Raw genomic sequence first — 18899 nt, forward strand, 5'->3', positions numbered from 1 at the left:
GCATTTTCACAAACAAATTGCATGCATTAGAAACAAATAAGAATAAAGAAGCAAAGAAAATGAGAAATACCTGGTAACAGAATCCAAACACGCGAAATCAAAACCTGAAAACCGGTTTTTGCTGGGGTTGGTGTTGTCATTGCTTTTAATTAAAAAAAAAAATAGCATCAACCCAAAAGTTTGAAAGACCATCTACAATAAAAAACGAAATAAACATAAGAAATTGCAGAAATCTAAAGACTTTAAGGTACAAAGTTTGTGGTTTGTCGACTTTCTCTTGAAAAGCTATAAGAACTTATATTCGTATATGATACGTTTTCCTGTGGTGTTGCTTAAAAGGGCGTGGAAATAGAGATTGTGAGGTTGGATGTAAACCCAAATCGTAAACTCTAGACACAAATTCGCCTAATGGTATCTGTTAGATTTAAAAATTGAAAGAAGTAGGAAGGCAGCAAGCAAGATTGAAATTAGTGTTGAGGAATCTGTTAAATTAATAACAAAGAACCTTTTGATAAAAAAAGAAGAAGCAGGAGATACACTACTAGAAACCAACCCTTTAATGACGCGCAAACAATGACACGCGGTGATCTACGATACGCAAAAGTGTGTGCTCTAAAAATAATGTCATCTCTTCTAAAATTTGAAGGATAGAGGGCACGCTTTTATGCGTGCCCTGAAATTAACGTCCAACAAAAAAAATTAAAAAACACGGAGGTCACTTATTTAAAAATGGGCGTCGTCTAGAAATGTCGCTTTATATTTTTTTTAATGAAAGACGCATTCTCTTCTTTTTTAGAAGGGGGAAACGAAAATCGCAATATCAGCTGGGGGAAACGAAAATCCAAAAGTTTAAAAGGCCGCCATCGTTATCCTCTACAATTTTCCATTGTTCTTTTCTATCTCTCTCACTCTAATACCCAAAAAAAACCCTAATATCATCACCAATCCTCTTTTCTCCCACAATAAAATCGCAATATCACCAAATCTCTGATCCCATCTTTTGAATAGATCAAACCCGCAGGGGTTCTCGATTCCTCTACCTTTCAATTTCATTTGTCGGTTGCTTCAAATCGAATCTTTCTTTCTCTCTCACAGGGGTTTCTTTGTGCGTTCCCTTCACCTCCGTTGATATCGTTTTGCAAGGCCATGATAATCAGCATCATCGGTAAGTGGAAGTTATGAAGGAATCTCTGTTGGATACAAAAGGCGTTCGAGAGAAAGGGAGGACATCAATCAAGGCTTACTTACTTCTACCCACTGGAACCACCATATCTCCTACTCGATGTTGAAATTGTCAGAAAAGCCCTAATTCAGTATTATACTCTCAAGTCTCAATAGGAATGCAAATCTTGATTCTCGTTCGTTTCTAATTCTCATTTGTTCTAAGCATCTTTCCGTATTGATGAAATATTATAGAAGCCCAAAAGCGGATACTTGAATTTCTGGAAACATGGGCCCAAACACGAATGTTACGCTCAAAGGCCGAAGCACGGCAATCCTATATGGAATTGGAAAGCATAACTGTTTTCTGTTAAAAAATGCATCGTAATTGCAATCAGGAAACCCTCTAACATCATTTGCTCGAACAAGATTCTGTTCTTCTCTTCAGGTACCCCTATGCTCTTGCTTGATTTTCGTTCTATCCTTTCTAGTTCTTTTAGGGTTTAGATGCTCATACTCTTCTCATAAAGCATCGCTTTCGGGTTTGTATTTTGTAATCATTACTTAATGCTTCTACAATTTTCAATGTTCATGTGGTAGTCCTATGGGCAGTAGCAATCATCCGGTTTGTATTTGGGTGGCATTGAGGGATCCAACATTAGCTGTTAGGGAAAGGGCAGTAGAGGCATTGCGTGCTTTCCTTCGTGTTATTGAAAAAAGAGAGACACGTTGGCGTGTGCAATGGTTAGTATCTTAGTGTATTCACAAAGACTTCAAATCTTTTCAAATCCTATAATGCTATGTGACTATGTAAGTATTTTATGATCTATATATGTTGATGTTAACAGGTATTATCGTATGTTTGAGGCTACACAAGATGGATTAGGGAAGAATGCTTTTGTACATAGCATACACGGTTCTCTTCTTGCAGTTGGTGAACTTTTGAGGTTGGTTTGTTTGATGTTCAGTGAAAAAGATGGATTAAGTTGTTAATTTACCGAATTGCCCTTTTGTTATATGTTTTTAATTTTCTGAAATGTTGACAGGTGTTTAATAATAGTCCAGATGAAACTGCTTATTTCCAGATGATGTTAAATAGAGAAAGCATAACAAATGCAACTGTGATGATTCAGCCTTAATTTCATATTCATTTAACTCTCTTCCTTCTCCTGCATTGCTTGATGTGGCATCAATTTCAGCTGATAGAATCTTGTTGTTGGATTCTTATTTTAGTTTAGTTGTTTTTCATGGCATGACAATTGCTCAATGGAGAAACAATGGCAGTGGCTCCTGCATTGCTTGATGTAGTTGTTTTTTAATATTTTGTTGGCATTTGTTCAGTTGTTACAAACTCCACATGATGATGCAGATTGGTGGTGTGTGATCAACATGGCCTTCCTTGGTTTCTAAATGTAAATAACTCTATAATTATAATTTACTCTATAATTAATTAATATTTTATGAACGAGACTAAATGGCTACTAACCGTTTGAACGAGACTAAATGGCCATTTTACCCTTGCATTCCAAATAAAAAATTTTACAATATTCATTAAGTATAGAGTAAATTACATTCTTGGTTTCTGAATGTAGCTAATTTTTTTTCAATTTTCGTTACTTATGAGGTTTTTGAGAAACAGCTTTCACTGGTTTCATTTTACAGGTCCTAAAATTGCTTAATGGGATAAAAGGCATGAAGTCACGTCTAATATCGAAAGCCGAGTATGTCTTCTCCTTTGATCTTACTGGAATATTATTTCCTTTAGGTTCTAGAAATGGGATTAGTATCAACATTGTATTTAAATTAAACATCTCTTCAATTATGTATTTTCTCTATTTTGTTTTGCAGATACATGTTGTCAGGTCGGAAGAGAATGATGTGGGATATTGGTTCTCTTTCCAACATGGTGGCTGCTTCTGTATCTCAACAAAATGAACTGATTCAATGCATTGAAAAATTCTATCACACTTTCATCAACATTAATGATAAGGTTCCACTACTTTTATCAAATTAAGTTACTTGTTTTTTGTTTTGTTTAGTTTTGTTTATCTTTTTTGATTATGTATATGTTTTTATGATTTAGGCTATTGCTGAATTAAAGAAAAAAGTTTCTGCATCAAAGAATTTGTATATATCTCATATTGAATCCCTGGAAAATGTTGTAAGATTGCACAAGGCAAGTGCTAACGGAAGTTTAGAAGATATTTCAGCCATGGCTTCTTCCAATTCTTGTTCTGTTGAAGAAGTTAGTTAATAAACTATAATTTAAGTAAAACTTGCTTTTTATATTCTTTTAAATAACTTTTTGGGGTTTTTTTTTCCAGAGATTTAATGACAGAATCCACCATACAACAAAGATATCTGAATTTATAAATCGTATATTTGATAAACTAATGGAAGAATCCATGGAGCTAGGTGCTCATGCTAATAAAGTCAATGAGATACAAACAAAGAGTATCAATGAATTTCAAAAGGCATACAAGGTACATTCATAACATTTCTAAATTCAAATATAAAATAAGAAATAGCATCCAATATTTCAAACTTGAAAAAAATATATTTTTCATTTTTCTTCAAGAGCAATCAAAATCTGAAGCATAGAAGCTTATTGTTGATGTCACAAGTTTAGTCTCTAGTCATATCTGTCGCCAAAAAGAGATGGTATTTTTTATTGGTTTACTCCTTTTTTTTAAATCATTTTGTTCTAAGGCGATTGATTAATGGTTGATTGTGAAACAGGTGGATGCACGGTTAGCTGGAATCAGAGAAACTTGTGGTGGAAGTAAGACATTTTTAGATGGACATGCTCAATAAACTATTCAGTCAACATGCTCAATTGATCTTTTTCTTTAATCATTTATTGGTTTCCTACAGGAAAGAGGGATTCTTAAAGAAAGTTAACATGCTCAATAAACTATTCAGTCATGGAAAAATGAACACTGCCAAGTGTAGATCAAGTTATTACCTCACCTACTTCTAGTTCAAAGGGCACAAATCCTAACAATGTAAACCAATACTATTTTGGCCCTGCAAATGTCTATCATACTAATTCTTCAAGCAATGATTCTCTCAGGGAACTTAGAAAATTATTCATGGTACATAGTTATGTTGGGAAATTATTCAGAAAAATTATTCTGGCCTTGTGTTCTTTTGCTTATAATGGATTTGTTTTTTTCTACTATTATATCTGTTTTTAACTGCTATTATACTTTTGTTCGTTGTTTTTAGTGGGTGGTTTCTTGGGTCTATCTGATGGAGTTTCTCAGGCTGAAATTGAGATATGGGCTCTTAGGGATTTGAAGATGATGAACTGGGGTGAAGTTGCAATCGATAACTGACAGTGGTAGATACTTGGTGAAAAGGAACATAAATTGGCAAATGAATGGGCTTTTGAAGGTGAAAATATCATTCATGGAAATCCATCTAGGATAGACAATACAGTTAGCACTATGGGTATGTTACTTATGTTTGAGTTTATTATATTTGTGTTTGTGATACATTTCTTTTGTTTTTTCCTGATTATATATCTACAAATTATGGTATAGGAAACTTAATAAAGTTAGAATCTGGTGCTTAACCTCCATTAAATCCAATATGCTAATGAAAATGCCAAACAAAGACACAAGAGTTGGTAGAAACACAAAGGCATTAATCACGAGTGTTGCAGATAGAAGAGACAGAAATCCAGACACAATGGCATATGTTGATTACATCAGCATTGAACTCGCATCCACAATCCATTTTTACTGATTATATATCTACAAATGATGGGCAAATCACATCTCTCTCAATGATTCAATAATTGTTGATGTTTTCCAAGTGAGTTTACTTAAAAAAAAAAAAAAACTTATAATGACAATGCTTAAGTATTTATTTTTATATTTTGAAAGGGGCAATACAAGTTGACTTTGATTTGTCCTACATGTGAGAAGATATTACACCCAAATTCAATCAAAATTTACTTATGCGTTTGATCCATTCATGTATCTGTCATTACCAATTCAATCAGAATCAACAGTGAGTATTTATAGTTGCATAGAAGTTAGGAATCACATTAGTTAATACTAGTTGATGAATGTTGTTCAATGGTTTATATAAATCTAATGTTATGCTTATGTATTGCTTGTTGTATTTATGCATTGATTTGCACTTTGTAGCCAAGAATCTTATTCTTGCTGAAATCAAGTTTGTGACATTCAATCATGTACATTATCACGCTCAATCTTATCTCATCAGGGTTCATACAGGTAAGCTTTTAATTAATCCGTCTACATTTGTACATTTCTATTTCTATATTTTGTTTTGTTTTACTCACCTAATTTATACCTTATAACATCACCTGATCACACCTGGCACTCAAATCCATACAAGGCAAGTTCACTGAAGGTAAGTTCACATTCTTTATAAATCAAAGTTTTCTCTTATTTTAATGCACAATTAGATTTCAAGAAACAAGTAAACATGTGGTATCATCTATAGATTTGAATATTATTCCAATTTATTAAAATTATAAATCCTATAATTAGATCCCTCAAAGTTGTTGGTCAAATGTTAGCTCCCTCAAAGTTGAGGGACCTGTTTTGCATAATTTGATAAAAAAAATATAATTTGAAAGATTAAAATTATCGAATATAGGAGGAAATTAATGAGTTATATCACCAATAATGAACTTAATATGCAGTTAAATACATATAGTTGTCAAGTGTTAACAGTGTGTTTGAATGATGAAGGATATGAAATGAAATGAATAATTAGATTTCTTGAACCTCATTATTCTAGAAAGAATCATTCTTGAAACTTCATAGTAAGAAAAAATCCAACATGGCATGCTTGAAGCCTAGTGATTGTTAATTATATATTCCTTAAACTGTTAATCAATTTTTATACAGGCATGGGCTGTATTGAAGTTTGGATTCTTGGAAAAGTGTATGTTACTACATGTGTATTAAATTTTAATATTTTATAACAAAGATTGATGATGCTTGAAGCCTTTCTGAATACTAATGTGTTGATGATGAAAACAGGTATCATGTGGAAACAGAAGCATAACAATAAGAAGTAAAAACAAGAAGGTGTTCCTTAATAACAATGTAGTATTAGGTTATATAGTTTGGAAAACCTCTTTCCATGGAACGATTATTTGTATGACATTAAATTTATGCAATGGATTCTATTTTTTGTATATTATATTTTAATTTTTATTATGAAACATTAAATACAAATTTAATTTGAAAATAAGTAGATCTATAAATAATATTTTTTTAAACATTTAAAATTATGATACGTAAAAATATGTGTCATCTTCATTTATGACATGGCCTTTCTTGACAGGGGCCTTGTTGATACGCATTGCGTGTCATGAACACGCGCGTCGTAAGGTTACGACACGCGAATACGTGTCGTCTTCCTTTATGATAGGGCCTTCCTTGATACACATTGCGTGCCGTAAACATGCATCGTAATTGCGTGTCGTAAATGAGCGTCGTAAATACGCGTCGTCTACAGATGACGCGCAAAAGCGCGTCGTCTTTCTTTATGACAGAGCCTTCCTTGACGCGCATTTGCGCGTCCTCTGAGCCTTTTATGACGTGCAATGAGCATCGTACAAGGCTGTTTTTCTAGTAGTGATAGAAAATGGAATCCAAACAATCTCCTGTATCGCATTATTGTGGAAGAAGAAAGAAGTTTACCTTTTTACAGAGTAGATTGGAAGGAGAAACGACATTCGATGGACCAACTGTGTCAAGAAGACCTTTTACCACATCGTTGTGTCCAACTCTAGCAGAGACCATTAGAGGTGTGAAATCATCTTGCTAACAGTAAGAAACGACAACAGGTGAACCGATTAGGGTTTTCACTTCTTATTCGAGAGCGTAAATGAACCACCATGGTTTTCCTCAAAGGCTCTTATTATTGGGCTTAGAGGTGGTGTAAACTGCATTACCAAACGTCGAGTCTAAAAGATTACAGACAGAGGTATATTAGAAGTTTCGTCGACTGACCTGCCCTACATCGGCTCCAAATCGGCATGCCCACATGGCCGATTCGGTGAAGAAATCAATAGAAAGAAGGGATGAAGAGGTGGGATGAATCGATCGGTCGAAGACCTGGAAGAAGCAGAGAAGAACACGTCACTAAAGGTACTAGTTTCTATACTTACACGGTTGATAAAGCGATGGAAAAGATGAGTACATGGAGGTTTGCTAGGTTACTTCGATGCTAATGGAAATCGAAGTACAAGGAGAAGAAGCAGTCGGTAGGAGGAGGGGCGAGGAAAGCTGTCTGGAGGTTTTCAGATCATATGGATTTGTTCTGTCAATAGAATTGACTCTGTGATCGAAGGTAGATTATTTGAGGCGGAGAAAGCGATAAACTGGTACGGCAATGGCGGAGGGAACAGAGAGCATAAGAAGCTTCAACGTCTTCATCTGAGGCGGTGAGTTTGCCCACAAATTGTTATGATATTAGATCGAGAGAAGGCGGTGGAAACAACTGTGTAAGCATCCGATTGGATAGAAAAGGCGGTGGAATCAAATGAAAGATATTTGAGACGGTGTCAAGTCCAGGGACCAAAACAGATAACTTTGGGGACAGTTTATTGTTAAAAGTTTTCATAACTTTTATATATATATATATATATATATATATATATATATATATATATATATATATATATATATATATATATATATATATATATATATATATATATATATATAGGTTCATGTGAGACGACCTAATTTTGTGAGACCGTGAGACGCATTTTTTTTAGTTAATTCAAGTTACGAAAATAATGTTTAAAAAAGGAATTTTTTTGATTTTTCAATTTATTTTGCATTTTAAAATTATTTTTAGAATATATACAGTATAATATTCTATTTAGAATATTTCACGTATTTTTAAAAAAAATATGATTTTTTTTAGGTAATTCAAGTTCCAAAAATAATATTTAAAAAAAAGAATTTTTAGATTTTTCCATTTATTTTGCATTTTAAAATTATTTTTTAAAATATGTTAGTGTAGTATTCTATTTAGAATATTTCACATATTTTTCAAAAAAAAAGGGATTTTTTTTATTTATTTTTAGTTAATTCAAGTTCCGAAAATAATATTTAAAAAAAGAATTTTTGGATTTTTCCATTTATTTTGCATTTTAAAATTATTTTTAGATTTGATCTCACGGTCTCACAAAATTAGAATGGTCTCAAATGAATATATAGATCCGGTAAGAAATTTTTTTTGATAGGAATGTAAGAAGTTTTTTTTCTACATATTTTTTTGACGAACAAAATAAATGAATCACTAGATGATTCATTTGTAAGATGATTCACAAGAAAAAATTTCCAAAAAAATATTTTTATGATTCATTTTTAAGTAAATTAAGAAAAAATTCATTTTTATGATAATTTTAGTGAATAACAACAAAATCATTGTATAAATGAATCATCGAGATGTTTTTTTAAGAATTTTTTCTTATGAATCATCTAATGATTCATTTTGTTTGTTCGCGAAAAAAATATGTGAAATTTTTTTTTTACCTTCTTACCAAATATATATATATATATATATATATATATATATATATATATATATATATATATATATATTAATAACTAATTATTCGTTAAGCCAATTATTAGCCAAAAAAATCATTGACACATTCGTTTAAATATTATAGTTATCGCTAAACTCACCATGTAATCTTTTTGTTTTTCATCTACCTCTTTTCAGTTGCCACAATCCAATGGAAGTCAATTCTCATAAAGAATATTAAAACCCGATTATTTGATTATGTATTTGAACATGTACAATATTACTTTTTAACATGCACTATATAACTTCTAGTTTTGTATAGCTCAAATGTACTCTTATGTATTTAAAATATTTATATTAATAATAGAATTTGTCCCATGTTACCTGTTTTTATTCATATAGTGTAACATAAAATATTATCCATATTTACTAATATTATTTTCATAGCATAACAAAATTTCCTTTTATTTTTCAAATCTAATTTGCTTTTATAAATGACAAACAATAATTAAAATGATTAGTAGCCCACAAAATAAATTAGCCATTAAGAAATGAGTACATATAAGCCAACATGCTTCTTAAATTTTTATTGTGCCCAATTCCTTCATCTTTTCGTGTGTTTATCCCATCGGCAAAATTCAAACTAAAACTCCATCACCTTCTTTTCTTCTTGGGATAATGACTTGAAAGGGTAACGAATTTTCGACTTTTGTCACATTTAATCACTAAACTTTTTTTCGTTATCTATTTGTCATTTAACTATTGAAACTGTTCACATTTTACCCTTATGACCGGTTGTTGCCGGTCATAAGGGTAAAATGTGAACAGTTTCAATAGTTCAATGGCAAATAGATAACGAAAAAAAGTTTAGTGACTAAATGTGAGAAAAGTCAAAAGTTTGTTTCCCTCTAAAAAGTTCAATGACTAAATGTGAACAAACTTCTTCTTGTATTATATTTTAGCAAATTATTTATTTTTGTTAAATTGTAGCAATATTTGTTGATGAAGAAATCTATGAAATATATATATATATAAAAAAAAAAAACCCTAAAAATATATTTAAAAAGAACAAAAAACCGAAACTGAAATACAAAACCAATGGTTTGACATTTTCCAAAATAAAAAATCAAAATTTCCAATCTGATTTTGGTTTTACAAAAAAAATGAACCATTCTCACTGATGTGAATTATGACCATTAGTTTGGCATGCGAAATTTGTGACATCCCATGAATATGTAGTTACAACATCGTCTGAACTTGTAATTCATATTAAGGGGTTAGAGTATCATCGCATGAATACGTAGTTACAACATCGCCTGAACTCGTAATTCATCACCTACAGGTTATGGACCTGCTGGTGTTTCCACTGTGTTGTCTAGAATAGTCCGTGGTCGCCATCTATACTCTGGTAGATGACTACATCGCCACATTGTTGGTTAAGGTTATGGTATCTCCTTTCATCCTACATCACATATTCATCATCATCTATATACCTAATTATCATCACATATCTCTCATCATTTTATTTCATCACACACCAACTATTTCATCTACCCATGTTTCATCCGCAACATATTTGTAGATATAAAATAAATATACCGTTTAAATCTTTTAAAACATGTATAAAATCTTTCATCCAGCATAGACAGCAAGTATTCAAATAATATGCATACATAGTACGTAATTTATATAAAGGGATAATGACTTGAAAGGGTAACGAACTTTCGACTTTTGTCACATTTAGTCACTAAACTTTTTTTTGTTATCTATTTGCCATTAAACTATTGAAACTGTTCACATTTCACCGTTATGACTGGCTGTTACCGGTCATAAGGGTAAAATGTGAACAGTTTCAATATTTTAGTGACAAATAGATAACGAAAAAAAGTTTAGTGACTAAATGTGAACAAAATCGAAAGTTTGTTTCCCTCTAAAAGTTCAATGACTAAATGTGAACAAACTTCCTATTGTATTATGTTTTAGCAAAATTATTTATTTTTGTTTAACTGTAGCAACATTTGTTGATGAAGAAATCTATGAAATAAAAAAACAAAATGTAACATCCGGATTTCCAGGTATCATAATTTAAGTATTTTTCTTTTGAGTTAAGAAGAGAGACTTGGCGAGTTGACGCCTCAACTCGTCGAGTAAGGTCGCGACTGATGACTCGGATTAATGAATGGACTCGACAAGTCGGTGAGGCGACTCGATGAGTCTGCGATGTTGGCAGAAACCCTAAATCTTTGGGCCCAAGCCATATTTAGAGGCACTTATGGCCTTCAATTGCCACTACCTTTCCCATAAGTGAGAACCCTAGCGAGCTTGAGTGTGTAGAGTGAGAGGAAGAGCTATCTTGAGTTTTTTGGTGTGATAGATCTGGACCCTTCTAGGTTCAGAGAGCCGAGAATATGAAGCTTTAGTAGAGTAAACCTTGGGGTTCGAAGTTAGGAAGCATTTATGGGATTTTTATGGTAGATATAGTTACTTTCATCTTACACAAAGATATGAAGTATTTTATATAAATTACGTGCTATGTGTGCATATTATTTGAATACTTGCTGTCTATGCTGGATGAACGATTTTATACATGTTTTAAAATATTTAAACGGTATATTTATTTTATATCTACAAATATGTTGCGGATGAAACATGGGTAGATGAAATAGTTGGTGTGTGATGAAATAAAATGATGAGAGATATGTGATGATAATTAGGTATATAGATGATGATGAATATGTGATGTAGGATGAAAGGAGATACCATAACCTTAACCAACAATGTGGCGATGTAGTCATCTACCAGAGTATAGATGGCGACCACGGACTATTCTAGACAACACAGTGGAAACACCAGCAGACCCATAACCTGTAGGTGATGAATTACGAGTTCAGGCGATGTTGTAACTACGTATTCATGCGATGATACTCTAACCCCTTAATATGAATTACACGTTTAGACGATGTTGTAACTACATATTCATGGGATGTCACAAATTTCGCATGCCAAACCAATGGTCATAATTCACATCAGTGAGAATGGTTCATTTTTTTGTAAAACCAAAATCAGATTGGAAATTTTGATTTTTTATTTTGGAAAATGTCAAACCATTGGTTTTGTATTTCGGTTTCGGTTTTTTGTTCTTTTTAAATATATTTTTAGGGTCTTTATATATATATATATATATATATATATATATATATATATATATATATATATATATATATATATATATATATATATATATATATATATATATATATATTATAGATTTCTTCATCAACAAATGTTGCTACAATTTAACAAAAATAAATAATTTGCTAAAACATAATACAAGAGGAAGTTTGTTCACATTTAGTCATTGAACTTTTTAGAGGGAAACAAACTTTTGACTTTTGTCACATTTAGTCACTAAACTTTTTTTCATTATCTATTTGCCATTGAACTATTGAAACTGTTCACATTTTACCCTTATGACCGGCAACAACCGGTCATAAGGGTAAAATGTGAACAGTTTCAATAGTTCAATGGCAAATAGATAACGAAAAAAATTTTAGTGACTAAATGTGACAAAAGTCGAAAATTCGTTACCCTTTCAAGTCATTATCCTTTTATATAAAATACTTCATATCTATGTGTAAGATGAAAGTAACTATATCTACCATAAAAATCCCATAAATGCTTCCTAACTTCGAACCCCAAGGTTTACTCTACTAAAGCTTCATATTCTCGGCTCTCTGAACCTAGAAGGGTCCAGATCTATCACACCAAAAAGCTCAAGATAGCTCTTCCTCTCACTCTACACACTCAAGCTCGCTAGGGTTCTCACTTATGGGAAAGGTAGTGGCAATTGAAGGCCATAAGTGCCTCTAAATATGGCTCGGGCCCAAAGATTTAGGGTTTCTGCCAACATCGCAGACTCATCGAGTCGCCTCACCGACTTGTCGAGTCCATTCATTAATCCGAGTCATCAGTCGCAACCTTACTCGACGAGTTGAGGCGTCAACTCGCCGAGTCTCTCTTCTTAACTCAAAAGAAAAATACTTAAATTATGATACCTGGAAATCCGGATGTTGCATTTTGTTTTTTTTATTTCATAGATTTCTTCATCAACAAATGTTGCTACAATTAAACAAAAATAAATAATTTTGCTAAAACATAATACAATAGGAAGTTTGTTCACATTTAGTCATTGAACTTTTAGAGGGAAACAAACTTTCGATTTTGTTCACATTTAGTCACTAAACTTTTTTTCGTTATCTATTTGCCACTAAACTATTGAAACTGTTCACATTTTACCCTACTGGTCATAAGGCTAAAATGTGAACAGTTTCAATAGTTTAGTGGCAAATAGATAACGAAAAAAAGTTTAGTGACTAAATGTGACAAAAGTCGAAAGTTCGTTACCCTTTAAAGTCATTATCCCTTTCTTCTTGGTTACTTGTCTTGCAGTTGTCGGTTAGGCTGGTTAAGAAAATTATGATATGGTGCGATGAAGGACAATTTTATCATAAAAATAGACTTACTTTTACACCATTGATCACACAAACATTTACTTAGTCACTAAAAATTGAAATAGGAAGGCGCTTTACAATTGTTGATATTTGTTGACAATTCTCCCAATAGCTTTTTTTTTTTCAAGTGATATAAACATCGATTTAAAGATTCTTGTTAGCAGAATTTTGACTTAAAAAGTTCCAAGTATTTAACCATTAAAATGGAATTTTTGGGTTTTAAAATAACATATTCTTGCCTTCAAAACCTCAGCTTTTAATGCCTTTTAAAAAGTTATTTTCAGTCTTTTGTAATCCAATTTTTAGTTTTCGAGACAAACCAAACCTAATCACGTTTTTCCTGCTATTGATTGTTTTCGTTATATCTTGTGAATATGTTTTTAAGACATAGAAAAATGTATGATGTTTTCTGAAAATATTTTTAAGACACTTGTTTAAACATATTTTCTAGGTATGCTTCTCACTTACACACGTTTCTGAAACAAATCACAAAATACATAGGGAAAATGACTTATATGGGTAAGTATGTTTCGGAATCGTTAAAAAAATATCATTTAAGTTTGGTATATCCAAAAAACATCATCCAAGTAAAGCATTTTTACAAAAAATACCAACAAAGTACATTCTTTGTTCAAAATTTGACATTTGGTAACCGATAATTACCGGTAAAAAATAAGTAAAGGAAAAAAACAATAGGAATATGACTCAAAGAGATAATTATATTTCAAAATTGTTCAAAAAACACCATCAAAGTTTGGTATGTTCAAAAAACACCATCCAAGTAAACTTTTTGTACAAAAAACACCAACAAACTATATGTTTTGTTCAAATATTACCCACCGGTAACTGGTTCTTACAGGTTAAATGATAACTTGACTTAACTATTATGACATGACATAATAATGATTGACAAAACAATAAATGATATATTCCTCCTTCAAAAACCGATTTAGGGTTTTTTTTATCATGAACGAATGACTTATTCTTCTCCTATGATTGCTTGTCTTCTTCTAAAGTGATGATCTCGAACTTATGTACAAAACCCTAATTCTTAACTTAAGGCAAAAAAGGCTTATTTACCTCTACCTCAATGGACATCCCTCCCCCCTAAGGCCCAAATCCATAAAAGCCTAAAAAGGCATCCAAGCCCAACTACAAAGGCATCTAAGGCCTAATATGGCCCAAGAACCCCCCAACATGGCCTTAAGCCCAAAAAATGACCTGCTACAATTAGGTGGGCCTAAGGCCTGACTAAAAAAAGTCTGTGCATAGTCCCATCATATGTTGAAACCTCTGCGATCCGGATGTCGAGCCAGTACGCCCGACGTACTCCTAGCGTACGCCTAACGTATTCGGCTAGGGTCAAGAACCGCCAATCTTCCGAAAACCATAATTTCTTCATTCTAAGTGTGATTTCGTCATTCTTTATATCTAGGAGAGCTAATTTAGGCAACAGACAACCATACCGAGGGTTATGGCCTTCAGATTGTAATTCTTAGTGTTACCTTAATGCTAAATCAGATTTCATCATTCTAGGGTTTGACCGAGGGTAGGGACCGAGTGTCCGATTTGTGTTTGAGCCCAAAGGCATATCAGTAAGTATCAGTTCGAGCCTTTATGAAGTTTGGGTTTATGTTAGAAAAGTTTTATGGCAAGGCAGAGTTGATAGTATTGTAGAGCTTCTCGTTTCCTTCACGTGGATATAAAGAACGAAATTGGACTTAGAATAAAGAAGTTATGGCCTTTAGAAGATTGGCGGTTCTTGAGCCTAATCAAGTACGATGGGCGTACATAGGAGTACGTCGGGCGTACTTGCATAAAATCTAGATTGCAGAGGCTTCAACATCTGTTGGGCGTACGAATAAACTTGTTTAAGTTAGGCATCGGGCCCACCTGATTGTAGCAGGTCATTTTTTGGGCTTAAGGCCATGTTGGGGGTTCTTAGGCCATATTAGGCCTTACATGCCTTGTAGTTGGACTTCGATGCCTTTTTGGGCTTTTATGGATTTGGACCTTAGGGGGAGGGAGGCCCATTGAGGCAGGGGTAACGGAGCCATTTTTGCCTTAAGTTAAGAGTTAGGGGTTTGGACTTGAGTTCGAGATCATCACTTTAGAAGAAGAAGAGCAATCATAGGAGAAGAAGAAGTCATTCGTTCATAAATAAACCCTAAACCGGTTTTTAAAGGATGAATATATCATTTATTGTTTTGTTAATCATTATTATGCCATGTCATAATAGTTAAGCCAAGTTATCGTTTAACTTGTAAGAACCAATTATCGGTGGGTAATATTTGAACAAAACATATAGTTTATTGGTGTTTTTTATATAAAAAGTTTACTTGGATGATGTTTTTTGAGCATACCAAACTTGGATGGTATTTTTTGAATGATTTTGAAACATAGTTACCTATTTGAGTCATTTCTTAATGTTTTTTTTTTTTCCTGTACTTATATTTTACTGATAATTGCCAGTTACCAAATGTCAAATTTGAACAAAAAAAGTACTTTGTTGGTGTTTTTTTTTTTGTACAAATGCTTTACCTGGATGGTGTTTTTTAGACACACCAAACTTAAATAGTATTTTTTTGAACGATTTTGAAACATAGTTACCCATATAAGTTATTTTTCCCAATACATACATAACATCATATGGAAATCTCGCATATGAATTTTAGATGGAAACCATGTACATAAATAATAAAACACTTGATAACATCATCAATATACAACACCATACCCCTTTTGAAAAAAACATATATATAACACCATACTTTCAATGGGATTTTCAAATAAACTGTAACTTCTTTTTCAAAACAAAATAAAATAACTAAATCACATATACTTTCAATTAAAATTTATCAAGAAAAAAAAGATTTTTTTTCACTTTCAAAGGAAACTTCGGGTTTCAAATGAAAAGTTAAGCACGGTTTCATAAAAACTAAAAATGGAAAAAACCTTGAAGCTATATCGTTCTCTGAAGAACATTTGGAAGAAAATATAATAGTTTGAACAAATATATCCTTCTGTTGCATATGGGATTTGCTCTCTTATGGAAATCACATAAAAATATATCCTTCTCTTGCATATAGGATTTGGATTGCCAAGGTTGAAGGAAAAAAGAAAATGCTCAAACATTTGCAAATATAAAAACATTCAGAAACTAAAATGCATTTGGCATGCTAAAATACAACAGAAATGCAAATCTTTACAGGCATCACCTGAAACTCAAACATCACCTTCACTTTTTTTCTTCTAGAAATCAACAACAAAACACGATACTATTCTTCATTCTACGGACTTTAAAATAATTAATCATCAAAACCTGAAATATAAACAAAATCCAGAAAACTTAAAATCAAAGAAAACCAAATAAATCACCAGATTACGACATTAAATCAAACAAATATAACAACAACAACTATGTTTCAAGATGATAAAATAATGTTGAAAACTATAGAAAAATCTGAAAACCCTTTTTTAAACAGATCCAAATTCCATTTTTCATTCGAAGTTGAAGACCTTCTTACTACAACAGACCCGAAAACCATGAAGACTGGTATTACTATTTTTTTTAAACGAAATACTTCATCGGTTGCACACACATACATGGTTAAAAGCACACAGTTAATAACACACATGCTATCAAAATATAACTTTGACAACATCCCCTGCCTCCAGCATCTAATATTTGACATCAGCCTTTGACTTTTCAACTTTGTCATAACCTCAATATTTATATTTTTTAAATCTTTACCATTATCTTCATTCCAGCTTAATCTGTTAGCAATTCAAATATACACTAGAATAAAATCACAAAATCAGTATTTCTTATGTGTGAAATCGAACCTGTAATGATTGTGATAGAACCAAAAAAACATAATTAAAAATAACATAGGCTGAAATGGTTCGTTCAACAAAAAAAGATGCAATAAACAAAAATATAACCTCTTAAAACTCTAGAACACCAAGAAAAATCGGAGGTTCGTTCATCATGTTCCAGAACTTTCGACCTGAAAAAAAAACATGGTGCGTTCAACAATCTTGAGAAGAAAACCAAAAATCAACAACTAAAAAAACCCAACCTTTCTCTACTTCAAGATTATTTGAAATCGAAACCAACATAAACTCGGTTAGCACACATGACATAAGGAAAGAGATTTTGACTACCGATTCGCAGATGGGATTCCATATTCGTTAGTCGATGGGTGTAACGACGGACATGAGGAATGGCGAGGTTTTTGAGCGAGATTTAGGTGGCGTCTTTAAATGTTGCCGGTGATGTAGAGTATAGTGGTGATGGTTACCGGTGGCGGTGTTGTAGAATTATGTGGCTTCAATGGCTTCTGAGAAGAGGAAGAGTTTTAGGGTAAATGTGTAGAACGGGGGAATGATGAGAAGAAATGAAAGATTAGGAAGAGGTGTAAATTAGGACAACAACGTGTTTCTCTGTATTCGTTTCTATGTCTGTTTGAGAACTCTTTATTCTAATTGGTTGAGAGTATTTCACAAGGATTACGGATAGAAAAATGATCACCGGTGATTTTTAGATCCAATGATCCGAAATCCAAAACTGGTTTCGTTGTTTTTTAAATCAAATGTCTTAAATTTCGAAGCGCACACAATTATAAACTCTTTATAAGATAGTATATATATATATATATATATATATATATATATATATATATATATATATATATATATATATATATATATATATATATATATATATATATATATATATATATATATATATATATATATATATATATATATATATATATATATATATATATATATATATCTTGAATTTAACTTCCATAAATTCAAATATTAAAAATACACATAAAAAAGTTATAGATCAATCTAAATACAATAAAATAACATTTAATCATAAGTTTTACATCAATATATATATATATATATATATATATATATATATCATACCGAAACAAAATAACTATTTTAAATAGGAATGGCAAAAGAAACCGAACCCGATGGTAAAAACTGAAAACCAACATATTAGGTTCGCGTTTGGGGTCGGTTAATCGGGGCTGGGATTGGGTTTGGTATGCTTTTAGAAAATTTTCGCGGGTTTGGTTACAGGGATGGTAAACAAAATACCCGTCCCGATTATCCGAAACCAAAACCCGTTACCTGAAACCGTTCACACGACTATATATATATATATATATATATATATATATATATATATATATATATATATATATATATATATATATATAGAGTCAAGATCAAATAAGAAGGAAATTTTTGGTAGGAAGGTAAGAAGTTTTCTTTCTACATATTTTTTTCGCGAACAAACAAAATGAATCATTAGATGATTCATTTGTAAGATGATTCACAAGAAAAAATTATCAAAAAAACATCTCGATGATTCATTTATACAATAATTTTGTTGTTATTCACTAAGATGTTTTTTTGGGAATTTTTTCTTGTGAATCATCTTACAAATGAATCATCTAGTGATTCATTTATTTTGTTCGTCAAAAAAATATGTAGAAAAAAAACTTCTTACCTTCTTACCAAAAAAAATTTCTTACCGGATCTATAACCTATATATATATATATATATATATATATATATATATATATATATATATATATATATATATATATATATATATATATAGGATATAGATCCGGTAAGAAATTTTTTTTGGTAGGAAGGTAAGA

At 31.7% G+C, this 18899-nt stretch overlaps 1 protein-coding gene and 3 long non-coding RNA genes across 4 annotated transcripts; 3 read left to right on the forward strand and 1 right to left on the reverse strand.

Annotated features, from left to right (window-relative positions):
• Positions 1-923: 923 nt before the first annotated feature.
• LOC145018615 (serine/threonine-protein kinase TOR-like) lies at positions 924-3142 on the forward strand. Its single transcript, XM_078976488.1, has 6 exons — positions 924-1609; positions 1762-1905; positions 2010-2108; positions 2208-2573; positions 2824-2882; positions 3010-3142. Exons 2-4 carry the CDS (start codon positions 1766-1768, stop codon positions 2248-2250), a joined length of 282 nt encoding a protein of 93 aa, XP_078832614.1. The 5' UTR covers positions 924-1609; positions 1762-1765; the 3' UTR covers positions 2251-2573; positions 2824-2882; positions 3010-3142.
• A 596-nt stretch (positions 3143-3738) lies between these two features.
• Positions 3739-5049, forward strand: LOC145018429 (uncharacterized). Its single transcript, XR_013667005.1, has 5 exons — positions 3739-3822; positions 3901-3943; positions 4036-4256; positions 4390-4614; positions 4707-5049. It is a non-coding gene; the product is annotated as an uncharacterized LOC145018429 (long non-coding RNA).
• Positions 5050-5324: 275 nt separating this feature from the next.
• Positions 5325-6080, forward strand: LOC145014406 (uncharacterized). Its single transcript, XR_013665524.1, has 3 exons — positions 5325-5408; positions 5533-5547; positions 6051-6080. It is a non-coding gene; the product is annotated as an uncharacterized LOC145014406 (long non-coding RNA).
• Positions 6081-16261: 10181 nt separating this feature from the next.
• LOC145018580 (uncharacterized) lies at positions 16262-17814 on the reverse strand. The gene is made up of 3 exons (XR_013667080.1): positions 17288-17814; positions 17151-17215; positions 16262-16527 (listed from the first exon to the last, which is right to left on the reverse strand). It is a non-coding gene; the product is annotated as an uncharacterized LOC145018580 (long non-coding RNA).
• Between the last annotated feature and the right edge of the window lie 1085 nt (positions 17815-18899).

The sequence above is a fragment of the Lactuca saligna genome, chromosome 9 (genome assembly GCF_052625555.1).
Source record: "Lactuca saligna cultivar CGN05327 chromosome 9, ASM5262555v1, whole genome shotgun sequence".
Classification (NCBI taxonomy): Eukaryota; Viridiplantae; Streptophyta; class Magnoliopsida; order Asterales; family Asteraceae; genus Lactuca; species Lactuca saligna.

What these genes read in the sequence shown, in the direction of transcription:
- LOC145018615 (XM_078976488.1), top strand. Translation starts at nt 1,766, where the DNA reads ATGGGCAGTAGCAATCATCCGGTTTGTATTTGGGTGGCATTGAGGGAT. An exon ending in ACACGTTGGCGTGTGCAATG is followed by an intron (nt 1,906 to 2,009) that starts GTTAGTATCTTA and finishes TGATGTTAACAG; the next exon opens with GTATTATCGTATGTTTGAGG. An exon ending in GCAGTTGGTGAACTTTTGAG is followed by an intron (nt 2,109 to 2,207) that starts GTTGGTTTGTTT and finishes AAATGTTGACAG; the next exon opens with GTGTTTAATAATAGTCCAGA.